This window comes from Falco peregrinus, chromosome 5 (genome assembly GCF_023634155.1).
Source record: "Falco peregrinus isolate bFalPer1 chromosome 5, bFalPer1.pri, whole genome shotgun sequence".
NCBI classification, from domain to species: domain Eukaryota; kingdom Metazoa; phylum Chordata; class Aves; order Falconiformes; family Falconidae; genus Falco; species Falco peregrinus.
In genome coordinates, this window is record NC_073725.1 from 71,235,441 (window position 1) to 71,256,395 (window position 20,955).

At 38.3% G+C, this 20,955-nt stretch overlaps 1 protein-coding gene across 15 annotated transcripts in view; it reads right to left on the minus strand.

The window, feature by feature from the left end:
* The window catches only part of MYO9B (myosin IXB), a 44,933-nt gene that overhangs the window by 4,189 nt on the left and 19,789 nt on the right, over positions 1-20,955 (minus strand). For 11 of the 15 annotated variants that reach the window (XM_055807012.1, XM_055807004.1, XM_055807005.1 and 8 more), the window contains 32 exons: positions 20,503-20,565; positions 20,279-20,378; positions 20,030-20,130; positions 19,677-19,806; positions 19,112-19,201; positions 18,757-18,873; positions 18,339-18,473; positions 16,231-16,352; positions 15,488-15,629; positions 15,026-15,221; positions 14,369-14,444; positions 12,651-12,761; positions 11,520-11,559; positions 10,868-10,990; positions 10,362-10,442; positions 10,045-10,155; positions 9,377-9,499; positions 8,747-8,896; positions 8,472-8,638; positions 7,149-8,099; positions 6,533-6,599; positions 6,041-6,168; positions 5,213-5,370; positions 4,891-5,081; positions 4,327-4,425; positions 3,648-3,824; positions 3,137-3,181; positions 2,495-2,606; positions 2,241-2,311; positions 1,604-1,796; positions 1,143-1,271; positions 419-524 (listed from right to left, as the gene is read on the minus strand). In XM_055807012.1, coding sequence (XP_055662987.1) covers positions 419-524; positions 1,143-1,271; positions 1,604-1,796; positions 2,241-2,311; positions 2,495-2,606; positions 3,137-3,181; positions 3,648-3,824; positions 4,327-4,425; positions 4,891-5,081; positions 5,213-5,370; positions 6,041-6,168; positions 6,533-6,599; positions 7,149-8,099; positions 8,472-8,638; positions 8,747-8,896; positions 9,377-9,499; positions 10,045-10,155; positions 10,362-10,442; positions 10,868-10,990; positions 11,520-11,559; positions 12,651-12,761; positions 14,369-14,444; positions 15,026-15,221; positions 15,488-15,629; positions 16,231-16,352; positions 18,339-18,473; positions 18,757-18,873; positions 19,112-19,201; positions 19,677-19,806; positions 20,030-20,130; positions 20,279-20,378; positions 20,503-20,565 — 4,605 coding nt within the window. The remainder of the gene's footprint in view (positions 1-418; positions 525-1,142; positions 1,272-1,603; positions 1,797-2,240; positions 2,312-2,494; positions 2,607-3,136; positions 3,182-3,647; positions 3,825-4,326; positions 4,426-4,890; positions 5,082-5,212; positions 5,371-6,040; positions 6,169-6,532; positions 6,600-7,148; positions 8,100-8,471; positions 8,639-8,746; positions 8,897-9,376; positions 9,500-10,044; positions 10,156-10,361; positions 10,443-10,867; positions 10,991-11,519; positions 11,560-12,650; positions 12,762-14,368; positions 14,445-15,025; positions 15,222-15,487; positions 15,630-16,230; positions 16,353-18,338; positions 18,474-18,756; positions 18,874-19,111; positions 19,202-19,676; positions 19,807-20,029; positions 20,131-20,278; positions 20,379-20,502; positions 20,566-20,955) is intronic. The other 4 variants (XM_055807013.1, XM_055807011.1, XM_055807016.1 and 1 more) reach the window with 2 other exon arrangements.

Genomic DNA, 20,955 nt, shown 5'->3' on the forward strand with positions numbered 1-20,955 from the left:
TGAAAAATTCTCAAGTTCCTTGGATAAGGGCAATCCCTTTACTAGTACCATTTATCCCTGCTCCTAAGACTGGCATACATACAAGCATATATAATCCTTACACAGTCCCTACCAAGTATGCCAACATCCTCAGCTCACCGTGTACCCATCTGTATCAATCATGGTGCTCAGATGACTCGCCAAGTCTTTCAGATCGACCTTGTCTTCAAGTTGTTCTTACCTGATTTGATAGAAATTCACCAGACAGTAGAAGTAAGCACCTGTCTGTTCTTTAAGCACAATTGTCGACTTAAATTCTTTAATTTCTAAACCAGCACTCCCTACACTGATGCTCAAAAGATTTTAGAAAGCTTCCAAGAGGGACTCAAAAAAAGTCACACGGGAGTTTCTCTCTGAATGAAGTAATTAAACTCATTACTTGACCAGATGGAAGATGAGTCGCTCCAAGGTATTATGATTTGCTTGTGGAAGCTGTTCAAGGACACTGTAAATGGCACAGAGTTGCTCCTGTTTTTCTGGTAGTTCTGCACAAGGGGAGAAAGCACAAGATCATAATTGCTGTGCAACACTGTGCAAAGTACCGACATTGTCGCAAACTGTCTGCAACAGATAACAGATTAAATTCTTAGAAGTCACACTGTCATTTCATTTACCAGTTGTTACAACTGGATGTTAAAGCACCCCTTGTGGCACTGCAATTTTCCTGCCTTTTCAGATGCTACTGCTGTTCGCCATCATCAAGTGACACATCAAGATCTCCAACGATATTTAGGGTGCCTTAATCTCGCTGAAGTGAAATGAATCTAAAGATTTGAGACATCTGCATATCCAGACCTAGTTCAGAACATCAAGAAGAAAAAACTGTGTGTGAAAGGAAAACTATTCCCACACTCGCTGTTTTTAGAAAGAGCAGTTGTATAGTGACATTACGCTACACAACAAAAACCAGGAATCCTGAAGCAAGGTCAAGTAAGCTAGAGGAGAAATTCCCTGAAAAGAGTTTTGTAAAATGTCTAAAATCATTGCTGTAAGTGCACTGGAAGGAAATTGTTTAGCCAGCATGAGCATCTTAAGTTTCTTTTCCCAAGGACATAATGAGTTAAAAGAAAAAAAACATTGTTTCAAACATTTCTAAAACCTACCTACAGCTCTGAGAAAATCATTGTACTGTGCAGATGTCATTAGTGGATCTGGTAGTTCCCGTAGCCATTGCTTAAGGATGCCCGTAATCGTGTGAATAGGGTAATTCTCCAGTTTCACTGAATTTGGATCTGAAAATTAATGGTTTTTTTAGAGCAGTTCATTCCTTTGATGTACACAATGGGACCCCAAAGAAGTAAGATTAGAAATACTCAAGTCTCCTGTTCACAGAATCCAAGTGGCAATTCAGAACAACAAAAAAAAAGAAAGTCTGCTGATATTAACTTATATGTACTAAGCAGCTTTTTCCAGCCAAGAAAAATACTAACAGCCTGCATGGCCACCAAAAGGCTGTTTTTTAAAAAACACTAGTATAAGTGCCAGATACTTTCAGGTAGAAGAGAATTGCAGGGAAAACTGGTATCACGCAAGGAAGTCAAAAGGGTGGACAACATTGCCTGACCTGCTTGCAGCAACTGTTTGAGCTCCTTCATACGATTTGCTGATCCTGATTTCCTGTAAATGCCTTCTGTGTAGAGACCGTGCATCTCCACATACTCCAGCAACTTCTCCATGACAATGGGGACGGAATTTCTCTCACTGGTCAGGGAACTCACACACACTCCAAAATGACGTGGTTCTGCATCCTGTTCATTCTGGAATTCATACAGGTCAAGCACTGTGAATACCTGTTCCCAAGCTAGAAGATTCCATTGTTTCATGCTACATAGCTTATGCTTCCAGAAACAAAAGCCAAGTGTTTTACTCTGGCTTGCTACAAGTCTTTGATCATAAAATAGATTTCCTGAGCTGCAGCAACAAAGAAACTTTAGGCACACATTGAAGGATTTCTCCAACAGTTTGTCCAACACAGCACACATTTTAAAGAAAGAGTTCCCAAGTTAACTTCTTTTAGAAGAGTGTTCTGCTTCTGCAACTGCAGGGCTTGCCTCTGCCTATATGTAGAAAAGGAAACTGTTCAAGCAATTTTTATTCAGCACCTGGACATCCACTGTTCATTTGCTGAGGAAAAAAATGCAGCATTTTGCATGCATCACTTATGGTATCACAGTACTGCATGCCAGATCTCCAGTTCTTACCTTTTTTCCACAGGATGTACAACTGCTCTGGATTTTGGACATGCATTTCTTGTGACAAGTCAACTTGCAAACTAGAGAAAGAAGCAATGATTACAAGCATTCCAAATCATGTTAAAATGCCAAGTATCTTGTTTTATTCACTTACTATACAAGCTGCACGTACTGTTCACTAAGCCCTACCTGTACCAGCCAAAGTTACAAGCGATCTGCACGTATTGTAAACTAAGTGGCACGAATGAGGTGTTTTTACTTACCACTGCAGAGACAGGCCTTTTCCATGGGCCAGATGTAGGATGAGCAGTGTTCACACGATTGCCGTATGCTCACTTGGTAGTTTGTGAATACATGGCCATTGTGTTCTTCAATCTGGTGGGAGACAGGAAGAAATTAATGGACTTTTTTTGCCTTTTAAAATTATTTTGAATAGAACTATCTACCCCATCTTAGATTTTCCCTTTTATTTTACAATTACAGCTGATGGCTTTGACCTTGAAATGGAATGTCACCCTATCTTAAGGCAGTTCGCTGGGTTTGCTGGGTCATTTCATAATTGACTTGCTGCCTTGGTTAAAGTTCATCAGTGCAATACATTAGCTCTAGTTTGTTATTAACATTTAGTAGTTGTTTTCCTTTAAACAGTCTTGTAATTGAGAGCACCGTTAGGTTCTAAAAGATATTATGGACAAGCAAGTACCACCTATCACTGCATAAGAAAGATCTTTGATTGATGGAAAAGTTTTATATTGTGTCATATCTTCATAAAAGAGTTAAGTGATTTACCATGCAAAATAAAATGGAACTTCAGTATAAAAGTCAAGCTCTGTCAAGAGTGTTTTTCTCTGTGTTCTTGTGAGTGCAGCTGAGGACTTAGATTATTACAAGAAAGAAGTACTTACTGCACAATCTTGTTTTCGTTTCTTCTTCCGGGCTTTGGTTTGCTGCAGTGGAATACAAAACTGGCATTAGTCTCTGCAATTCAGACATTCCATTGCCTTTTTTTTTTTTCCCCTACTCAGTTTCCCAGACTCTTCTTCACCTCCAGACATTTGAGACACTATACTGCAGCTTCAGCTTGGTACAACAAGGGTTGTCTGAGCTCTGTCAACTTCCTAAAAATCAGCTGAGCTCACTGCCTGACGATAAAGCAATTCCATCTCTAAAACCTTCAGAGAAAATGCACAAACGTTTAAGATTCTGAAAATATCGAGTGAGTTAAATAATGAACAATTCCAAAAAGGTGTACCAGCATTCAGAATTTGTTACATGCATGATTTGTGCATCAGAAGTGTTTTACAAATAATGAAGAACCCTATGGAAAAGGTTTCTGAGGTAACACAGGTTTCTTATCTTATGAGAGTAACATTGTTTAATCATCCCATAAGCCAGTAACAGACTAAAGTTTTATACCTTGGGCTGCTCAGATTCCTCTTTTTTTGTATATCCTCTGATGAATTCATCCAGAAGGGACTGGAAAAGATTCAAAACCAGCTTGACTTCTTTCTCTTCCCCTTTTTTGGCCAGATTTGTAACTAAAAGCTGGTAATTTTCCACCAGGTCTTTGTAGCCAACATGGATTTGCCCATTCTAGACAATGAAAAAATATTACTCAGAAGACAGTCTTTTTGGATACCACCGAGACAGTTTCATATTTTTATGTGCTTAAGTTCAGAGGTGAGAAAGCATGCTCATGATTAAAGTAAAAGATAACAGCCGAAGACAGAAACAAGCTAGCACACTTCCCTACTGTAGAAGGGTATTTGGCTGAGACAAGGCAGTGTCGGAAGAATATTGTAAAAGCTATTGGCACCTCTCTGGGTTTAAGCACAGCAACATTAAGAGGCTGAAGACAGCAAAATGTATCCGTTTCTAAAAACACGTTACAGCTAAGTGAATGAGAAAAATGAACAAAACAGTCTGGTTAAGATTACAGCGGAACTGTAAAATGTTCTCTTTCAAGTCTAACATTCAGCTTTAAATTCTATGCTAAGAATTGCTAAATTGCTTTGTTAAGGAGTGTAGGTCAAGCATTTAAACACACACTCAACTTATCACCTACCAACTTTTCACTTTTAGAGTTACGACTTACTGGAGCAGAATACATGGTCTTGATGTTTCCTCTAAACTTCTCCGTGGCTTCAAAAAACAAGCATTCAACACCAGACTTCTGGGAGCGTAAGTCATTGATCTAGAAGGCAAATCCATCTGTGTTAACTTTCATTAAAACAAGAACATCCAACCCATGTTAAAGCTTCAGTTGCTGAGCTTAGTCATCTATGACCATTCCAATTATTTAAAACAACGTTCCTTAACGCACTGTGATGATGATACAAAATAGGAGAGTCAGGCTGTTAGTTCTCTAGAGAACTATTTCCTTAACAACTCATACTTTTTCTAAGAAAAACAACTTCTGCGGCCCACTTTTTTGTAAACAAATGGAGAAGTAACACTAACGCCATGAATATTTGATTTAATATAACACATTCAGAGACAAAGGAAGGAAGAAGGGCCTTAATACAGACCTAATTCAGTCAAGATATCAATTCCCCTTTGCTTTAAATCATAATGTAAACTTGCACCTAAAAAAAGTAGTCTTTAAAACTCCACACAGTGAACACAGACTTGAATTTTAGCATAGTTGAGTGCCTTTTACCTTGTTTAGAAGGAACTCATCAAGATGTTTCAGTTCATTGGCATTTGCAATCTCACGGACCATGGAAGCTCGCCAATTCTGAGACACACTTGAGATCTTGCTGATCTTTATAGTACGGTTCTTCTTCATTTTACTGCTCTCTTTCATGTGGCGCTCCCCTGCCTGGAGGCGACTTGGCTGTCCAGAAGCAGCTGGGAAAGAAATTAATTTTTACAGTAAAACAGGACGACTGAATTCTACAGTATTTGTTCCCTCAGTAGCCATGCAAAACATCACAGAAAGATTACATTAGCAAGCTGAGGATTAAGTCACAGAAACTCACCTTCTGATACTTTCTGGGTTCCTCCTGTTTCTGGGAAGAGGACACAAGATACAAGGGAAAGGCCTTCTGCTTCATCAATCACATCAGGACTCTCCTTTGGAATTTTCTTGTCTGGCTTTTTCCCCAAAAGTCTACGCAAAGGACTTTTAAAAGCAGACCTGAACCCAAAAGCAGATACAGGTTTGTCCCATTAGTAATGAAAACTGGCTCTACTACAAGAAAAGCCTCTTTTAACAATGACCCACAACAGGATTAAACCTCTATTGTGCATATTTACTTTAAGTTCCAGCCTGCAGAAACACTGTGCAGCACAAAAAAGGGAAGAGTCTGAAAGTACACCTGGACATTCTGATATGTACTAGACTAGAGCACTACCCCTCAATATACACAGAGTCAACACCTCTCATATCCAAGACATCATTTCTGGCTTTGGAAGTCCCTGAGCTGCAGAACGCCAGAAGCTGGAGGAGCAGGCCAGGGAAACAGCATTACTTGCTTGCTGGGTTCTTAAGTTTTTTTCTTGGTGTCTTATTTCTCAGTGTGGATGACAGTACACAACATGAACCTTTGACCTGAGCTGTATGGTGGTTCTTCGGTTAAAAAGAACCAGTTCAAAGACAAGGGTTATGCAAGAAGCAGAGAATCTGTTCCTCAGCAGGGTCAGATATCATGCTCACATCAACACGAAGCAGCAACACAGCCACTCATAACTGATGCCAACATGTGTGTCTCTACAATCACAGTCTCAAGATGCCCAATTCAAGTACCAGTGGAAAAATCTCCTTTTCATTTTCTTAAAGGCAGGCCAGTCACACAGATGATACGTACTTGGCATCTACTTGCTGACTTGCTGGCTGCATGGAAACAACTGCATCCGAGGTAGGTAAGAAGTCACTGGGCTTCTTTTGCACAGGATATTTCTTGCCTTTTTCTTCTTCTACCGTATCTGGTGATTGCTACAGTAGAGAGGAGTCGTTAAAAAACTACATATTGAGTGAAACAGATTCTTCTAAATTGGCTTTAAAAAACTAGAATGGTGAAAAAAGTTCGCTTTATCAGACAAAACATTTTACCCAATAGATATTAGCTTACTAATGTAAGATCCAAGTATATTTAATGCTTTGATCAAGGATCCGTTTATTAAAAATTAAGTTTTCAAATTATTGTATATTTGCTAATGACTTTTTAACATGGATTTCAAGCCAAAAAAAAATCAACCTGAAAGGAACACTGGCATACAGAACACACTATAGCCAATTACTCACAAATCTTTAATAAACAAGAATAATTAAGTATAAATATGCACAATAGCACCAGTACCTGATTCACGGCAACAGACTGGGCCAGCACTGAGAGATCATTTAATGAAGATGAACTCCCCTTCTTTCTGCAATTTCACAAGATTAGTTTTAGAATATATATTTTATAGAAGTCTGTAGCCTCTTAATATTTGACACCTTTTAAATAACCTACATATCAATGTCACAATCAAGACAGAATCCTAATCAACTCTTGCAACTCACTTTTAAATGCAAGATGTACTGGAGAAGTGAAAAAAAATAAAAATAAAATCGGTATGTCAGATTTCTGGCCATATCAGAGGGATACTGCTTGTAAACTGCAAGTCACTAAGACCTTGTTTTCAATGGAAAAAGACAAATGAAAATAAACTCCAGACACTACTTTAACTAAAGCCCTGACACTCTGTTTTAATTCAGCAAGGCAGGCTTTGTAGCTTTTGTTAGCTTCTGAAAATATTCTACCCATACAGATTTAACTGCAGGACAGGGAGCCAAGAAAAAGCAGCAGTTGGTCATAGCTCTATTTTTCCCTCTCATGCCAGATGTACAGCCTCCTAGGAGTCCTCCATCTATTTTTAAATATTACAGATACCTGTCCTCTGAAAAAGTAAAAATAATTAGGAAGCTGCCCTTACTCTAGCTGATCCTGAGGAGACTTATCCGCGCGTGTTCTTTCATCCAAAGATTGACTCAGCATATCATTCTGACTGGCATCAGATTGTCTCTTTCCTTTCCACTTCTCTCTCTTGTACTTGAGCTTTCCCGGGTCATCCACATATCTCTGGATTGGGGAAGAAGTAGGACTATCCAGATCTTTGGTTGCCTTCTGAACAAGATGTCTGTTTTTATCTGCCCAGCCTTCAGCTGGAGTTTGAAATCTCCCAGCAGCAAATAGCGTATTACAAAGATTCAGTGCAAGATTTGTTGGCCTTTCAGGGCAGGTGAAGCTTTGGCTGCCTTTTATCTGGTTATTTTGATTCCCTTGTGTTTTCATTCTATCAGCTGCCTTATCACCTATTTCTGATACAGGTGGTTGCTCAGGAATAGAACTACTTTCTTTTATCTTGCTTGATAGTGGCATGTCTGAAAGGGCTTTTTCTTCACTTGGACTTTTCTCTCCCTCACTGCTTCCTTGAAGGACAGTGTCTTGTGCTATGGATTTCTTTGGCTCTGGAACAGCTTCCAGGGCCTCTTCAGAAGAGGTTTGTTCCTCATGGCACAGTAAAGATGGTCCTTCCAAAGAAAACAGGACATGCTTATTCTGTAACTCATTATGTTCCAGCCCCCTCTGCCGGCGAGATTCACGTTTCTCCCGGCTGTTCGCTACTTTCTCGGAGCCCTCTGTCACGTTCTTCTGGGGTAAAGTGGCTTTTTCAGATGAGCTCAGGTTTTCAGTTTGCTCATTCGGAGTTCGATCTCCGCCCCCAACAGCTCGATCCAGCTCTGACTGATGTTTCACAGGCAACTGATCTGTTCCTGGTTCACTGCGCTCATCCTTGCTCATATCATTCTCTCTGTCTTGACCTTCCTGCATTTCTCTCTGCTTTTCTTCAGCTTTCTGCTTTTCTACAGTCATTTTCTGAAATCTGTTAAGAATTTGTAAGATGAAAACACAAATATTTAATGTCCAGCAATCAAGAAAATTCCCCAATTCTTTAAATGCAGCCTAAACAGGAATACAAACACACCTATAGTCCCAGAATGACTGCATGGAAGTCTTATTAGGACTGGCATGCACCAGTGCAGCTCAGCTGAATAATGCTCAAGTACTAAATGCTTAACTAGTTTCCACACACCACTAGCCATGTGGTACTGACTGCAGTATCACATGGTAATAACTGTCTTTAAGTTGTTTACTAAGTCAACATATCCCACAGAAACTGAGCCCGGCAGGTGAAGCCAAGCAGCCAAGTGGTTAAAACGCATGTTTTCCTATCATATTGCTCCTCTTCCTTTACCTCTTACGCTGTAGATGGCCTCTGACCACGGCTTGCAGGAGATAAATCCTCCTCTTCTGCTGAAGGTAGCATTTTCTCTCCCTGTATCCTCGCCATGCTGACTGAATATAAACGGCAGCATTATTCCTCTGCAGTGCCATCCTAACACAACGGGAACGCCAGCAAGCCTAAGAAGGGAGATTTCTACAGTAAGGTTCTAAAGTACTTGAAGGTGGGGAGTGTTATTTGAGAGGGTTTGCTTGTTAGGAAAAGAAGATTGGCAATTCTCAAGATACCTGTAAAACAATGGCTGCCTGCCGTGTTCTGAGAAAGCGTCTCCTTTCTAAAACCATCCTGAGCCAGCTCTGAAGGAGAATGATTTTCCTGATCACTTCTTTGTGTAGTGTATCCTGTAGTATCTGCCGTTCAGCCTCTTTCATAAAAACCTGCTCAGTTAAAGAGAAGCTCATCAGTAAACAGTTAATAGGAGCCTTTCAGCCTCCACTGGAGGTATCTCCACAAGCTAAAAATATGAGAACGGTAATGCTCATTACTGAACCAAACCTTATTAGCTGACAGCACGCCCAAAAAGTAGAAGTCATTTTGTTTTACCAAATTTCAGTGTTTGGATTCTAAAACACACAAACCTTTCTAAAATGAAAACATTGACCTGTTTGACAAATGCCAACAGCAACAATTTCCCAAAAGTAATATCCATGTAACACAGAATTGTACTGTATTGCAAGATGACAGGCTGGCATCAAAACCAAGAAGGCAATTACTGATGTATGTGTCAACACTTGCAAGAATTAAAACGGGTACTTTAAATACCAAATGCAGAAAAGAGTAACACCTGTAAATGACCTGCACCAAGTTTTGCAGTGTACTTCAGTATTTCTTACTGGCTTATGGAAAGTTTCACAGACCTTGGTCTTCCCTATTTGATAGTAGTTTTCATCCAGTTTTAGTTTATTCAAATAAACACAGATATCTTCCTTAGAGGCTTTGGCATTTTTGGACAGTAACACCTGAAACTGGTCTATGAATTCCTGTGAAAAGCAGAGAAAGCAAGAGATCAGTTAGAAGGCAACTCACAAGTTTAGAGTTTTAACTTTATTTTAGAAATCTAGTTAAGAAATCTAAGCTATAGGGGTTTGAAAGTATTTATTTCTCACTCCAAATTGAGATATTTTTCCCTGCTCTCTAACATGTAGGCTTCATTCAGCCTCTGGTTAACAGTAAAGATCATCTATATGTGATCTACAAAGCTACACACAAAAAGTTTTCCAGAAAGCTAATTCACATAGGGAGACAGTAATGTGCAGCACTGATTGCTTGTTTCCAACACAGCACTCAATGCTTTCCTTCATGCAACAAGTAAAACAACTTGCTGGTGGATGACTCAGACGATAGTTTAGAGAACAAGTTGTTACTATGCAGGCTCTGTTAAAACTACAATGAATTTTTACAATTCATCACAAGCAGTCATTAACTTCATATGAAGAGAAACACAAAAGACTCTGAGGCAATGGATGTTTGTCCAAAAAGAGCAGGTATTTCTGAAAACATAATCCACCTCCAGTTCCTCACATACCTGGAATGTATATTTGGCACTGTAACCAGATCTTCTGATTCGCACAGTTTCTAGCATGCCAGTGTATCTCAACTGTTGAAGCACCAAGCTTTCATCAAAAAGCATCTCTTTCTGAAACAGATCAGCAGTCAACAGCTAGTAAATGTCTGAAGAGTCCTATTTCTGTCCAGCAGAGAAAGCATATTCTGTTTTCACACCCTAGTTACCTTTCACTTTCATACAGAATGACAGTGAACAAGTTGAAAGGGGGTTATTACAGGGTCAGAAGACTTAGATCCTCAGCAGTCAGTTCAGCTCAACGCTTAAGGCAGTCTTACCTTCTCAGCATTGGAGCGGATGCAACGGATGAAAAATGGCTCAGCTTTACCCAGTGTCTCCAATAACTTATTAAGTGAAGTCTAAAATGAAATATTCAAAGACATTTTTATTCTACAGACAAGAGCATTTTGAGTTGCATTTGACAGCAGTACAGCTTCTTCCTCAGAAATAAGTTTCTCCCATACTGCATAGCAGATCCCTGTATTTGTTTTTACCTTTTCTCAAGGTAACAAAAAGTGGGGTTTGCAAATGCTGTAACAGTAGCACTAGATTTGCACAAAAAGATTAGGCTGATTGGCACAGAGAACTAACACATTTCATAGCATAAGGGTAGTCTCTAAATGCAGCCTAACTTTAATCAAGTAATAAGCCCTACTTCAGTCAAATCCCAAGCATAAGAACCACTTTGTTTTACAGCAAGATCAGCCTAGATCAGACCAGGAAGGTCTGTTCCCATGAGGTTAGGGTGCACCCAGAGGTGTACACCACCACATCAGTCACCTACCTGGAACTGAGCGCTTATGCTAGGTGGTTTCTTCTTTTTGTGTAAGTGCAACAGGGATTTTGTAGTTCGATCATGTAGAGTCATGCTTACTATGAGCTTCAGAGATTTGGAATCCAGTAAGTTCTAGAAGAAAGTTTTTATAATCAACAAAGTGCAAGTCTCTTAACTGAAGGGGAAATATTTCTGTCTGCATCAAAATGAGTAAGAACAAAACCAACTACCTAGAGCTCCACATTCAAGGACATATTACACTTCATGATTATTTCTATTTCAGATTAAAGCATCTTCTAAAGAGTGAAGCTTTTCCACTGCCCCATTCCAAGAGTGTAAGGTGAACAAGGTGAATTACACAATCACTGTGTTTGCCTTCCATGACTTGATTAGCAATGGCTTTATGTATTTAATTAGACTAGAGATGCCATGAACAGATGCCAATTCAGAATTTTTGCCCTGTTTGGCAATTCTTATAAAGGTGAACATTTACCCATCCTTTAGGTTGTCAAAAAAGGAAGTTTTAGAGGATAAATGATAACTTTCCTACACTATGAAACAGTATTTTCTGAAGTAAGATCTGCTAATCAAAATGAATGTTCACAGTGCAAAAAAAACCCCAAACAAACCAAGAGAATCTGAATTTACTGAATAGCTTTACCTTGGGAATGATCTGCTTTTGTTTGATACCTCTACTTTTCCTGTTAAAATATTAAAGATAATTTAAGAAAAAAAAATACACGTGATTTATGGTTATTTCAGCAAGCCATAAGTTGGTGCAAATTGTGAGGGAAGATGAAGGATAGAAGAAAATTAGCACAACAGTATCAGGGCGTGTTCATGCATGTCTCTTACAAGTGATCAAGGCAAGAAATGCAAACTGCTTCGCAACAAGTTTTGGGTTTTTTTAATAAACTCAGTAGGTATTGGAAACTTTCAAAAGTGGAACATCTTCTCTAAAGTTAAAGCCATCAAGAACTCCACTGTTGTATAGACTATTTTTGTGCAAGTTACTCTTTTTAGCTAACCATACAGTCATTGAACTCTCGTGATAATACTAAGGCATTATCAAATGAAAATACTTGATTCAGAAGTTATTGCTGCTTGCACCAGAACCCCTATGAAAGTAATTAGCTGCTCACAGAAGGACAACACATGCCCCAGCACTCCACTTACAAATTTGACACATCTGAGATCACCCCCAAAACGTCCTGGGGCACTACACAAACCTCAGACATAGCTCTCATCCAACAGACAGACAGTGACTTAGAAATGAAAGCTCTCAGACACAGGGCTGTAGTTCACATCCTCCTAATTCTAAGCATGTTAACTCTGTGATGGAAGGCATGTTCCAACTCCATGCCACCTGTTTTACAATTTTTATTATTATACAATGGATCACAGATTGATTTTCTTACACATGCATAGGTGGGCACACGTAGAGTTTTAACCCAGGGATATACACAACATTAGCAACCTGAATTTCAGGAAACCATTAGTTGTAACTTGTGAGAGATTTCATTGTCAAATGTTTTGCAACAAGCTTGTACTACATACTTGGGTTTTAAAGCAAGTTTACATGAAAAGTAAATTTAACTTTCTGCTAATGCAATGAAGCAACAAAGCATTCTGTACAGCCTTTATATTTTCTAGAAGGAATTGTTTTATTCTTAATTGTCTTGTTTAGTTTTTTGCAAAGGCAAACTTGGGACAAGTATATTTTTCATGGACTAGAATAACTGCCTGGTTATTGTTGTACTTCCAAAGCAATACCTAGAGCACCAGAACTCACATGAAGTGGGAGCGGTGTTGAAGTCGACTGAGTGACCGAAGCAGCTTACAGGGATCATCACCCTGCCATGGAAGTCCTTTTATACTTGCGATGATTTGTTCATGCATGTCTCTAAAATGATTCACAGCAAAACAAAGATGGCAAACAAAGATACACAGCCATGAGAGGGGGGAAAAAAGGAGTTAAAAACTCAAGAGGTCCCATCACCAAGTGTGCGCCAAACAGTAGCAGGTCAATCCCAGACTACTTTTTCCTAAGCATGAATGATTCTGATGTCAAGTCAGCACTTGCTACTCTGTCAGTGCCCTAAAATTTAATTACCAGGGTTTCATACTAAACTTACTCTAATTCTGCTTTTTAAATTCTTGAGCCATCAATTCAGAAAAGAGAGGGAAATTTAGAAAAATTTAATTAATGGGCAAGGAGCCTTTTTGTTAAGCTAAGAGGCCTTTTTGGATAGATATAAACTTCTTTATAATCAAACAGTAAATATTTTTATATATAGATTTGACTACTAAAATGAGGCTGCTTAAGCAGACTTACATCAGAAAAAAACAGAAAAAAAATCAGTTAAAAACTGGCTATTACAGGAACACTTGATGAAATCCTGTTTTTCATTTCCATTTCAAACTTCTTCACATGTTTAGCTTTTCAAAGTAAGCCTGGGATAGTCCCTAATTTGTGGCAGATTACATTATTTTAAGCATGCACCGTGCTTGTGAAGTGTTGTGTCTTGGCATAGAACTTACCTTCTTTACTCTCCAGAGAGGCACAAACCAAAAATAACAGAAGCGTAAGAATCACTTCTGACTGTTAGATGCTATTACCATTCTGAGCTGCTCACCCAGTCAGCCACATTATTACAGATGGTTTCTTGTTTCCCTTGGTACCTCTGAACACTTTTGAATATCAAGATTTTATTTTGAGATATCACAAGGCAACAGGTATGTTAAGCTACCACCAATCCTTTCACCGAATTGTATCTTTAGTTCTTAGGGGCCACAAGTGACAGCAACTGCCCAGGATGAAGTAAGTATAAAGCAGCATGAAGTCCTTACTTCATGTATACTTCATGGCTTCACTTTTACACGGAGCATGCTCAGAAGGTCAGTCTGTCCGGGAATGTGCCTCCCTGGCCTTTAAGTGTCAGCCTATTTCTACTTGCTTCTTGTTTTCATAAAAAGAAATGATGTCTTCAAAAGCATTTATATTGAAATCCTCAGAACAATCAAATGAGAAATCAAGCATTGAGCAGCTGCAAAAGGAACATGTATAACACCTAAATATTCCATACAAAGGCAAATATGCCTACACAGAGCAATACATGGAGGCAATTCTGCAGGACTTGCCCTGCCTCCTAATCACATCATGAGGCTGCAAAAAACGAGTGCTCCAACGAATCCTTTGGTAACGCAGACTGGCTGCAGAGGAATACACACTGCTAAGAGTAACATATACAAAACATATACAGACAGACAGCTCAAAAACCCTGTGGTAAATGGAAACGAGGCTACGTCACCAAAATTTAGCAGTACTGGGTCTTACATAAAATAGGCTAGAGTATTGTTTTGATAGTATTAAAAAGGCCAAACAAAACAAGACAGAAGAAATAAAACTTGCTATTCTTCTGGAAATATCTAGATGACATTTGATACATGAAAATGCAACTCAGCAATTCAGGTATTCTCCCTTACATGGGTTAAGTATGCGTTTCTCACCGATAAAATTTTTCTACTGGTGTATTTGATCTCTGGAGCTCTCCAAGGGGAACTCTAAGCCCTTGACGTACCACTCCTGTTATGAAATAAAACAGTAAGTTGAATTTTGACAAAGCTGTGAGCATAATAGAAAAAAAGCCCAACAAAACCACCATCTGTAACAACCAAAATATCTATCCAAGGGCCTGGAGTTTTTGTCTAGTAATTCAGTTATTAAGCTAGTCCACTTTGTTTCTCAAAACTTGCTACTACTGGAAAGTAAGTTGCAGCTGCTCAGAGAAGCTTTTCAAAATTAGTATTTAACCCTGAATCTCATTTAAACTTCAAGGAGGTCTGAGGAGATCAAAACTAGCGATAAGACGAGCATGCATACTAGAACTAGTTATACCTTCCCCAACTTTTACAAATAGGACTTAAAAGTTGGCACAGCCTGCTGGAAATTGTGCACTTATTGGAAGTCTGAGTGATCTCAAGTAAAACAGTGACAATCAATTTAGTGTGTGAATGTCAAGCCACTTTCACAAGTCAGTTTTGCCCTCAGTACAAACCAAGTTCACATCTGGATGATAAGGTTTTCCCATAAACTAGTTCTGTCAACAAGCATTAACAAATTCACAGTATTTGAAAGCATTTGCAGAACATTTTTTCATACTGTACCTGCAGTCTTTTGAGCTCTCTGGCGCCCAGCTTCTGCAAAAACAGCCATTGCTTGAATAGCTGCTCGCAGAACTGCCCAACGGAACACAGCTACAGGATCCATTCCTATCAGCTCCCGAACGTAAGCACTGTCGCTACTTCGTAGTAAAGCAACAATATCTGGTCTCATGTAATCCATGTTTTTCTCTCTGAAATCCTGCAAAACAGGCACATTGAACCACAAGCTCTCAGGAAAGCTGTGTTTTGATCCAAGATATTAATTGCTATTCAAAAGAATTCATTATTCTACACAGTTCTCACTACAGTGAGCATTATCCTACAACAACACCAAATAAATATATTCTGAAGTATATCTGAGGACACATACAATCCAGCCCATCCCCAGCAAATTTTCTACACCCTGACAAAACCCATCAGAAAGGCAAGGAATTGTTTTTTGTAGCAATCAGATTTATCACCTACTTTTATCTGGTATTTAACTTTCCCAGCAAAGTGTCGAATAATAAAAGCAGGCTCCATCACTGGGGTTCCAACAAAAAACTTGTTCTCTTCATGCTGCTGTTTGAATTTTGCAAGCAGAGTTTGGTTTGTGGCATGTGGAAAACTAGGAATACAAAACAAAAGGAGGTCAGCTGTTTTTCAACTACAGGTATGTAGTTGTTACTGAGGTGCAAGGTGATAGTGAATGACACCTATTGATCCTTGTGGAAAGTATTGTACTGTCCAAGATCCCTACACTGCGAGTCTTACACACCTGCTTCGAATCCTAGAGGTGGGCTTAATTTCTAGACCAAAACCAAACAGCTCCACACACAGAATGTTCTGAGGTTTCCAGTGTACGTCAGCACTTCCTCTCACTTCAACAGTCAAGTTTAGTTAGCATCATATTAACTGTTTACTACATTTGCTGCTTAATGTCCCAAAGACTTATATACATGCATTTTACTTTAAATATAATTCCACTCCATGGTGAAACACAAAAGTGAAAGTTTCTAAGTTTGCTTAAGACAAAGTTCAATTTTAGCATCAATCTCCATCATCACCACACTGGAGTCATTAGAAGCAAACTTGAGTGTAGCTCATAGTCATAAGATGACCCTTCACTTCCCACAACAGTTTAAGAAGTGCTGTATTTCTGTTCCCTTTCACAGTCCTTCCCTCCTCCCTGCCACACATTTTTTGTTCAGAAGACATTTGTTGCTTACTTGCTTTCTTCATCCAGAAGATAGAAGAGGCCAGTGGGCTTCTTGCTGATTAAGTGAATGCAGGCCACATTATCAGTATAGTCAATATTGTGCCAAGTGATCCCTTCACTCTTATATTCCTCCTGTGTAGCTCAAGAAAATTCCCTTATCAGTACAGTGCCCTGACCTTTAATGTCCTGCGGTCTAAGTGCTTAAAAGACATCCTTGAAAGCTATGGCAAGTTGTATTTGTTAGTTCAGGTAGCAGAAACAAAAATAAGGAAGATATTTATAAATAAGAACAGAACAGCAGGCATATTGGGTCAGATCAAAGGTCCACCTAGGCAAGTCACTCAACAGCAGATGCTTGGGGTGAAACTATTTAAAAACCAAATCAGTGAGAAGAATGTTTTACTGTGCTTTCTCAGCAACCAGCAGCCTATGACCTTGCAGTTAAACCTCACATCTACATCACTGCATTAAAACCCTATGTAGACATATATTGGAGGAATTTAAGTCTATTTTTCTCTTCCATAGTTCTTGTATTACAGGTAATGACAACTACTTAACCTCAAGTTCCCAAATTACCAAATTGCACTGTCAGACAAAATAACAGAAGTTTCAAAACAGGCAGTTAAGCTGTATACATCAGCATCAGAACTTCCCTAAGGAAGCACTGCATATCGCTTAGGTTCAGAAAATGTGGCACACTCTGACAAAGAGAACGTGAAGCTCTTCTGCTGAAATGACAATGCATCAAATGACAGGACAAGCTTCCCATTAAGATATGGAACCAAAACATCAGTTTTTTTAAATGCTGTTAATGCCCACAGAAAAAAAACGCTAATGATAAGGTACTAACGTAAAAAAAAAAGTTGCACAGAGAATTAGCTAAATAAGTTTTATGTTTAACAAAAGACAAAGAACACCTCTCACTGTCCCAGATGATAATAAGAAATGGATTATTTTTAAGTAGGTAGAATTCAGTCTGCCTAATGACAGACTGCTCAGTGTGCACGCCACATTACAGAGCTGAACTGCCGTTTTCCACAGACAAAGTCTTTCTTTAAAAAGATATAGAGATCCCTCCCCTGAGGGCCCTCAAGCTGCAAGAGATACAGGAAATGGGTCATTCAAGGATTAAGGTTTTTTGGAAAAATGGCATTAGAAAAAAGAAAACAATGTGACTATTTACTCTAGTTAGCCAGAATAGTCACTTCTGTTATAAGTTACAAAACAGGGACCTCAACATTATGTTTACATACGAAGTTTTTATGTTTGGCAATTTTCTTCTCTTTAAAATGCTTGTTTAGTTATTTATAGGTTGTTGACAAAATACCACATACTACAAAGCAACTTCTTTCTTCCAGCAGAGTGAACCAAGAACAACGCTTTAGCACAAACCAGGAAAAAAAAAATCCATGTCTAGAACAAAAAAAAACCCTAAACCTCTGCCTAAAACCAGGATCTGTTAGCTCTTGCAGCACTCAAAGACCTCTGTATGAGGATGATACCATCTAAAAATTAGTAAATCAACATACAACAGTAACATCAGGATTTCAGAACTACTGCCAGTATCAACATACAGTTGCATCCCCTAAATGCAGTCAGGTAGAAGAAGCAACAAAGACCAGTTATTAATTATTTACAAACTGACAAAAAGAAGAGAAACTGTTTTCCAACCACTAAACCAAAACAAAAACTTGAAAACCACCCCTCCTATCATTAAAAAAACAACCAAACAACCACCACCCCCCCCAAATGCCCCCTCCTGAAACAAACACCTCACCTACAGACTTTCAAACTCAAAGTTTACAGTTTTCATCTGACTTCTGTCAGGGATGCCTGAATGCCTTTTCAGTTTACTGCAGTCAAACAGAAACTTGATGCTAGCCCTCTGAAGAAAGGCCTCGCAATCATTAGTTTATGTAGAGCACTAAATACAGCAAAGCTACAACCTTAAATAATAGCAAGCAATGATAAAACATTAAAAAAAAATAAGGCTTTCAGAAATACATTCAAGCAGTTACAAAAATTATGCCATGGGGTTTTGCAGAACAGTGGCTAAATTTGCATAATATATGAGCACTTGATAAAAAAACGTTTGTTTCAGCAGCTCTAATTTCTTACCTGTTCTAATTTGAAAATATGCTGGTTGAAATAATACTGAAGCTGCTCATTTGCGTAATTAATACAGAACTGTTCAAAACTGTTGGTTTCAAAGTCTTCAAATCCAAAAATATCAAGTACACCAATGGACAAACACTAAAAGCAGATGTGGAAATCTAGTTAAGCAATCTCATACAGCAACTTAACCCACAACAGCTAACCATTACAAAAAGCACTGTAGTGTACGCTAATAGATTTTGAATATTTAACAGTTATGTCTGTCGTGAAAACAGACATGATTAAATAATACAAGACATTTACCATGGACTTCAAAAGAATCTAAATTTTTTCCAGATATCTGAACATGTAATCTATAGCATTTTCTGTTAGCTCTAAATACACAACTTTCTACAAAGACTTGTTTTTGCGAGAAACTCACTGCAACAGATTCCTCAACGTCCTTCTTATTAAGGAGAGCATGATTAATTCGCAGAACAATCCAGTCAAACAGAGCACTGTATAAGGACTTTGCCATTGAATCTCGAGCTGTTATTGCCTGCAGATGAAACAATGTTCAGAACTTTGTTTCAAAAAAATGGTTTTACTTCAGACTAGTGTCACTCAAAGGTTACAATCCTAGCAGACAATAAAACGAAAGTTTTCCTTTAATGTTAACTCCTAACTTTCCAGACTTCCCTTGCTAAATGTAAAGTGTACCTTTAGCATTTTTTTAATCCAAAAAAAAGTAAGTTTCAGTTATTTAAAAATCATTCTACTAGTGTTCTTTTACTCACCTCATTGAGACTATATGGCAGAATAAGCTTATCATTAGAAGTCACAGTTTTTCTTTTCGTTAGCACTTCTACTAGAATTTCTCGTTTAACCTTCAACACAAGCAAGACCAAGAGTTACTGTCACCCTCAAACTTCTCAATGAGTAACTTGATAGCAATGGTGGACATACAATTTCTTCAGAGAAGCCCAAGCCCTTTGACAACAGCTACATTTATCATTCATCAATAGCTTTACAAGCTCTTCAGCTTCTTCAAATTATTCTCAGCTTAGATTCATTCAGATGTTTCCCTATGGCAGCAAACACTTCTACACTAAATTTATTCTGGCTCAGCTCTACGATTAGCAAGTAAGCAAATTCTATTTCCATGCTATGGGTTATATTCCATCCCTAACCCAAATAATTTCACCAATTGCATCCGTTTCCCCTCCCATAAGATAAATGTGGAAGTATCATAAACCAGACCTACACATAGCAAACTGGGCAACAAGATATTCAAGTAAAATGCTGAGGCAGAGCATGGCAAAAAGGTGTATCAAACATTACAGCTAAAGAGAAATACTCTACTTTTAAAAGCTGGGAAAGAATGTCCAACACTTCAGGAGGTCCTACTTCCAACCCTTCATCACGACCTGTAGCTTTCTTCTTGTATGTAACATTGCCCAAATAAAGAATAGCCGAAAGTATTGAAAAAATCCTAAGGAAGAAAAAAAGAATTTTATAAGAATTGTTCTTACGAGTTCATTATAACAGATTAGCAGACCTCAATCTATATTCAAGAATTTGTCTGTAAGCCCTCAAATACTCAGCTCCGCTTGCTTTCTACCGGACTAAATGCAATCCCAACACACATACAGTTTACTGCAATTCATGAACATTACCTAGCTATCAGTAGCAAAAGCTTAAAGGATTGTACTTACTGTTTTTTTGTTGCTGAAAGGAAGCCAACCATCTCCATGGCTTGTTTTAATCTTTCAAAGTCATGTCGGAGATCTTCCCCATCTTCAATTTTCAAGTTATGCTGTGAAGAGAAATTCATAATTAAAAGCAAAGAAAGAAGCCCAAACATCACAAGAAAACAAGTAAAATCTCTTCTTCTTTCTTTCATCTTTAACACAACAGACAGACAACACTTACCAATGCATTGGTAAATCCCTGTCACACGTTACCTGATTGAGGTAGAAATAATCTTCAGGTTGCTTGAGGTGAAATTCTTTACGTTCTTCCTCACTGACTCCAAGTAGCAAATAATAAAAGACATGGTAGTTCCTAAAAAGTCAATACATTTATCTTTCATGAAAACGTAAAGATTTTCTTTTATTCTATATACCTTAGATGCTCTAAAACTCTTGCATTGATTATAATTATGTTAGTAAACTGTATTATCTCTTACCTTTCATCTTTTTCTTGAGAAACCAGACGAGATTTTTCAAGCAGGTATTTTTCAACAACAGCCCTGAAAAGCCACAAAAAATTAAAAAAGCATGAAGGCAAAGGCGAAGATCTCACAAAACAGAGAGCAGCTGCCAAGAGAATTCAAATAATGAAATGTGCACTGGAATATACGAGAGAACAGCTTAGTCACTATCTTAAATCTAAAACAAGAATTTCCGTATGCACTACGTTGTAAGTGGAACAAAGAGAAATAACTAACACCTATCTTCAGTACTTGGTTTTAGTAGACATAACTGGAGAAAAGGCAGACGAAGCTAGAAAAGTGCTGATGAAAAATTGAAAGCAGAAACAAGATACGCAGAGTGTTAACAATATGTTATCTACTCTGAGATTAACAGTTATCTGACATGGAATGCCAAGACTACAAAGCTCCAATAATACACTGGATCAC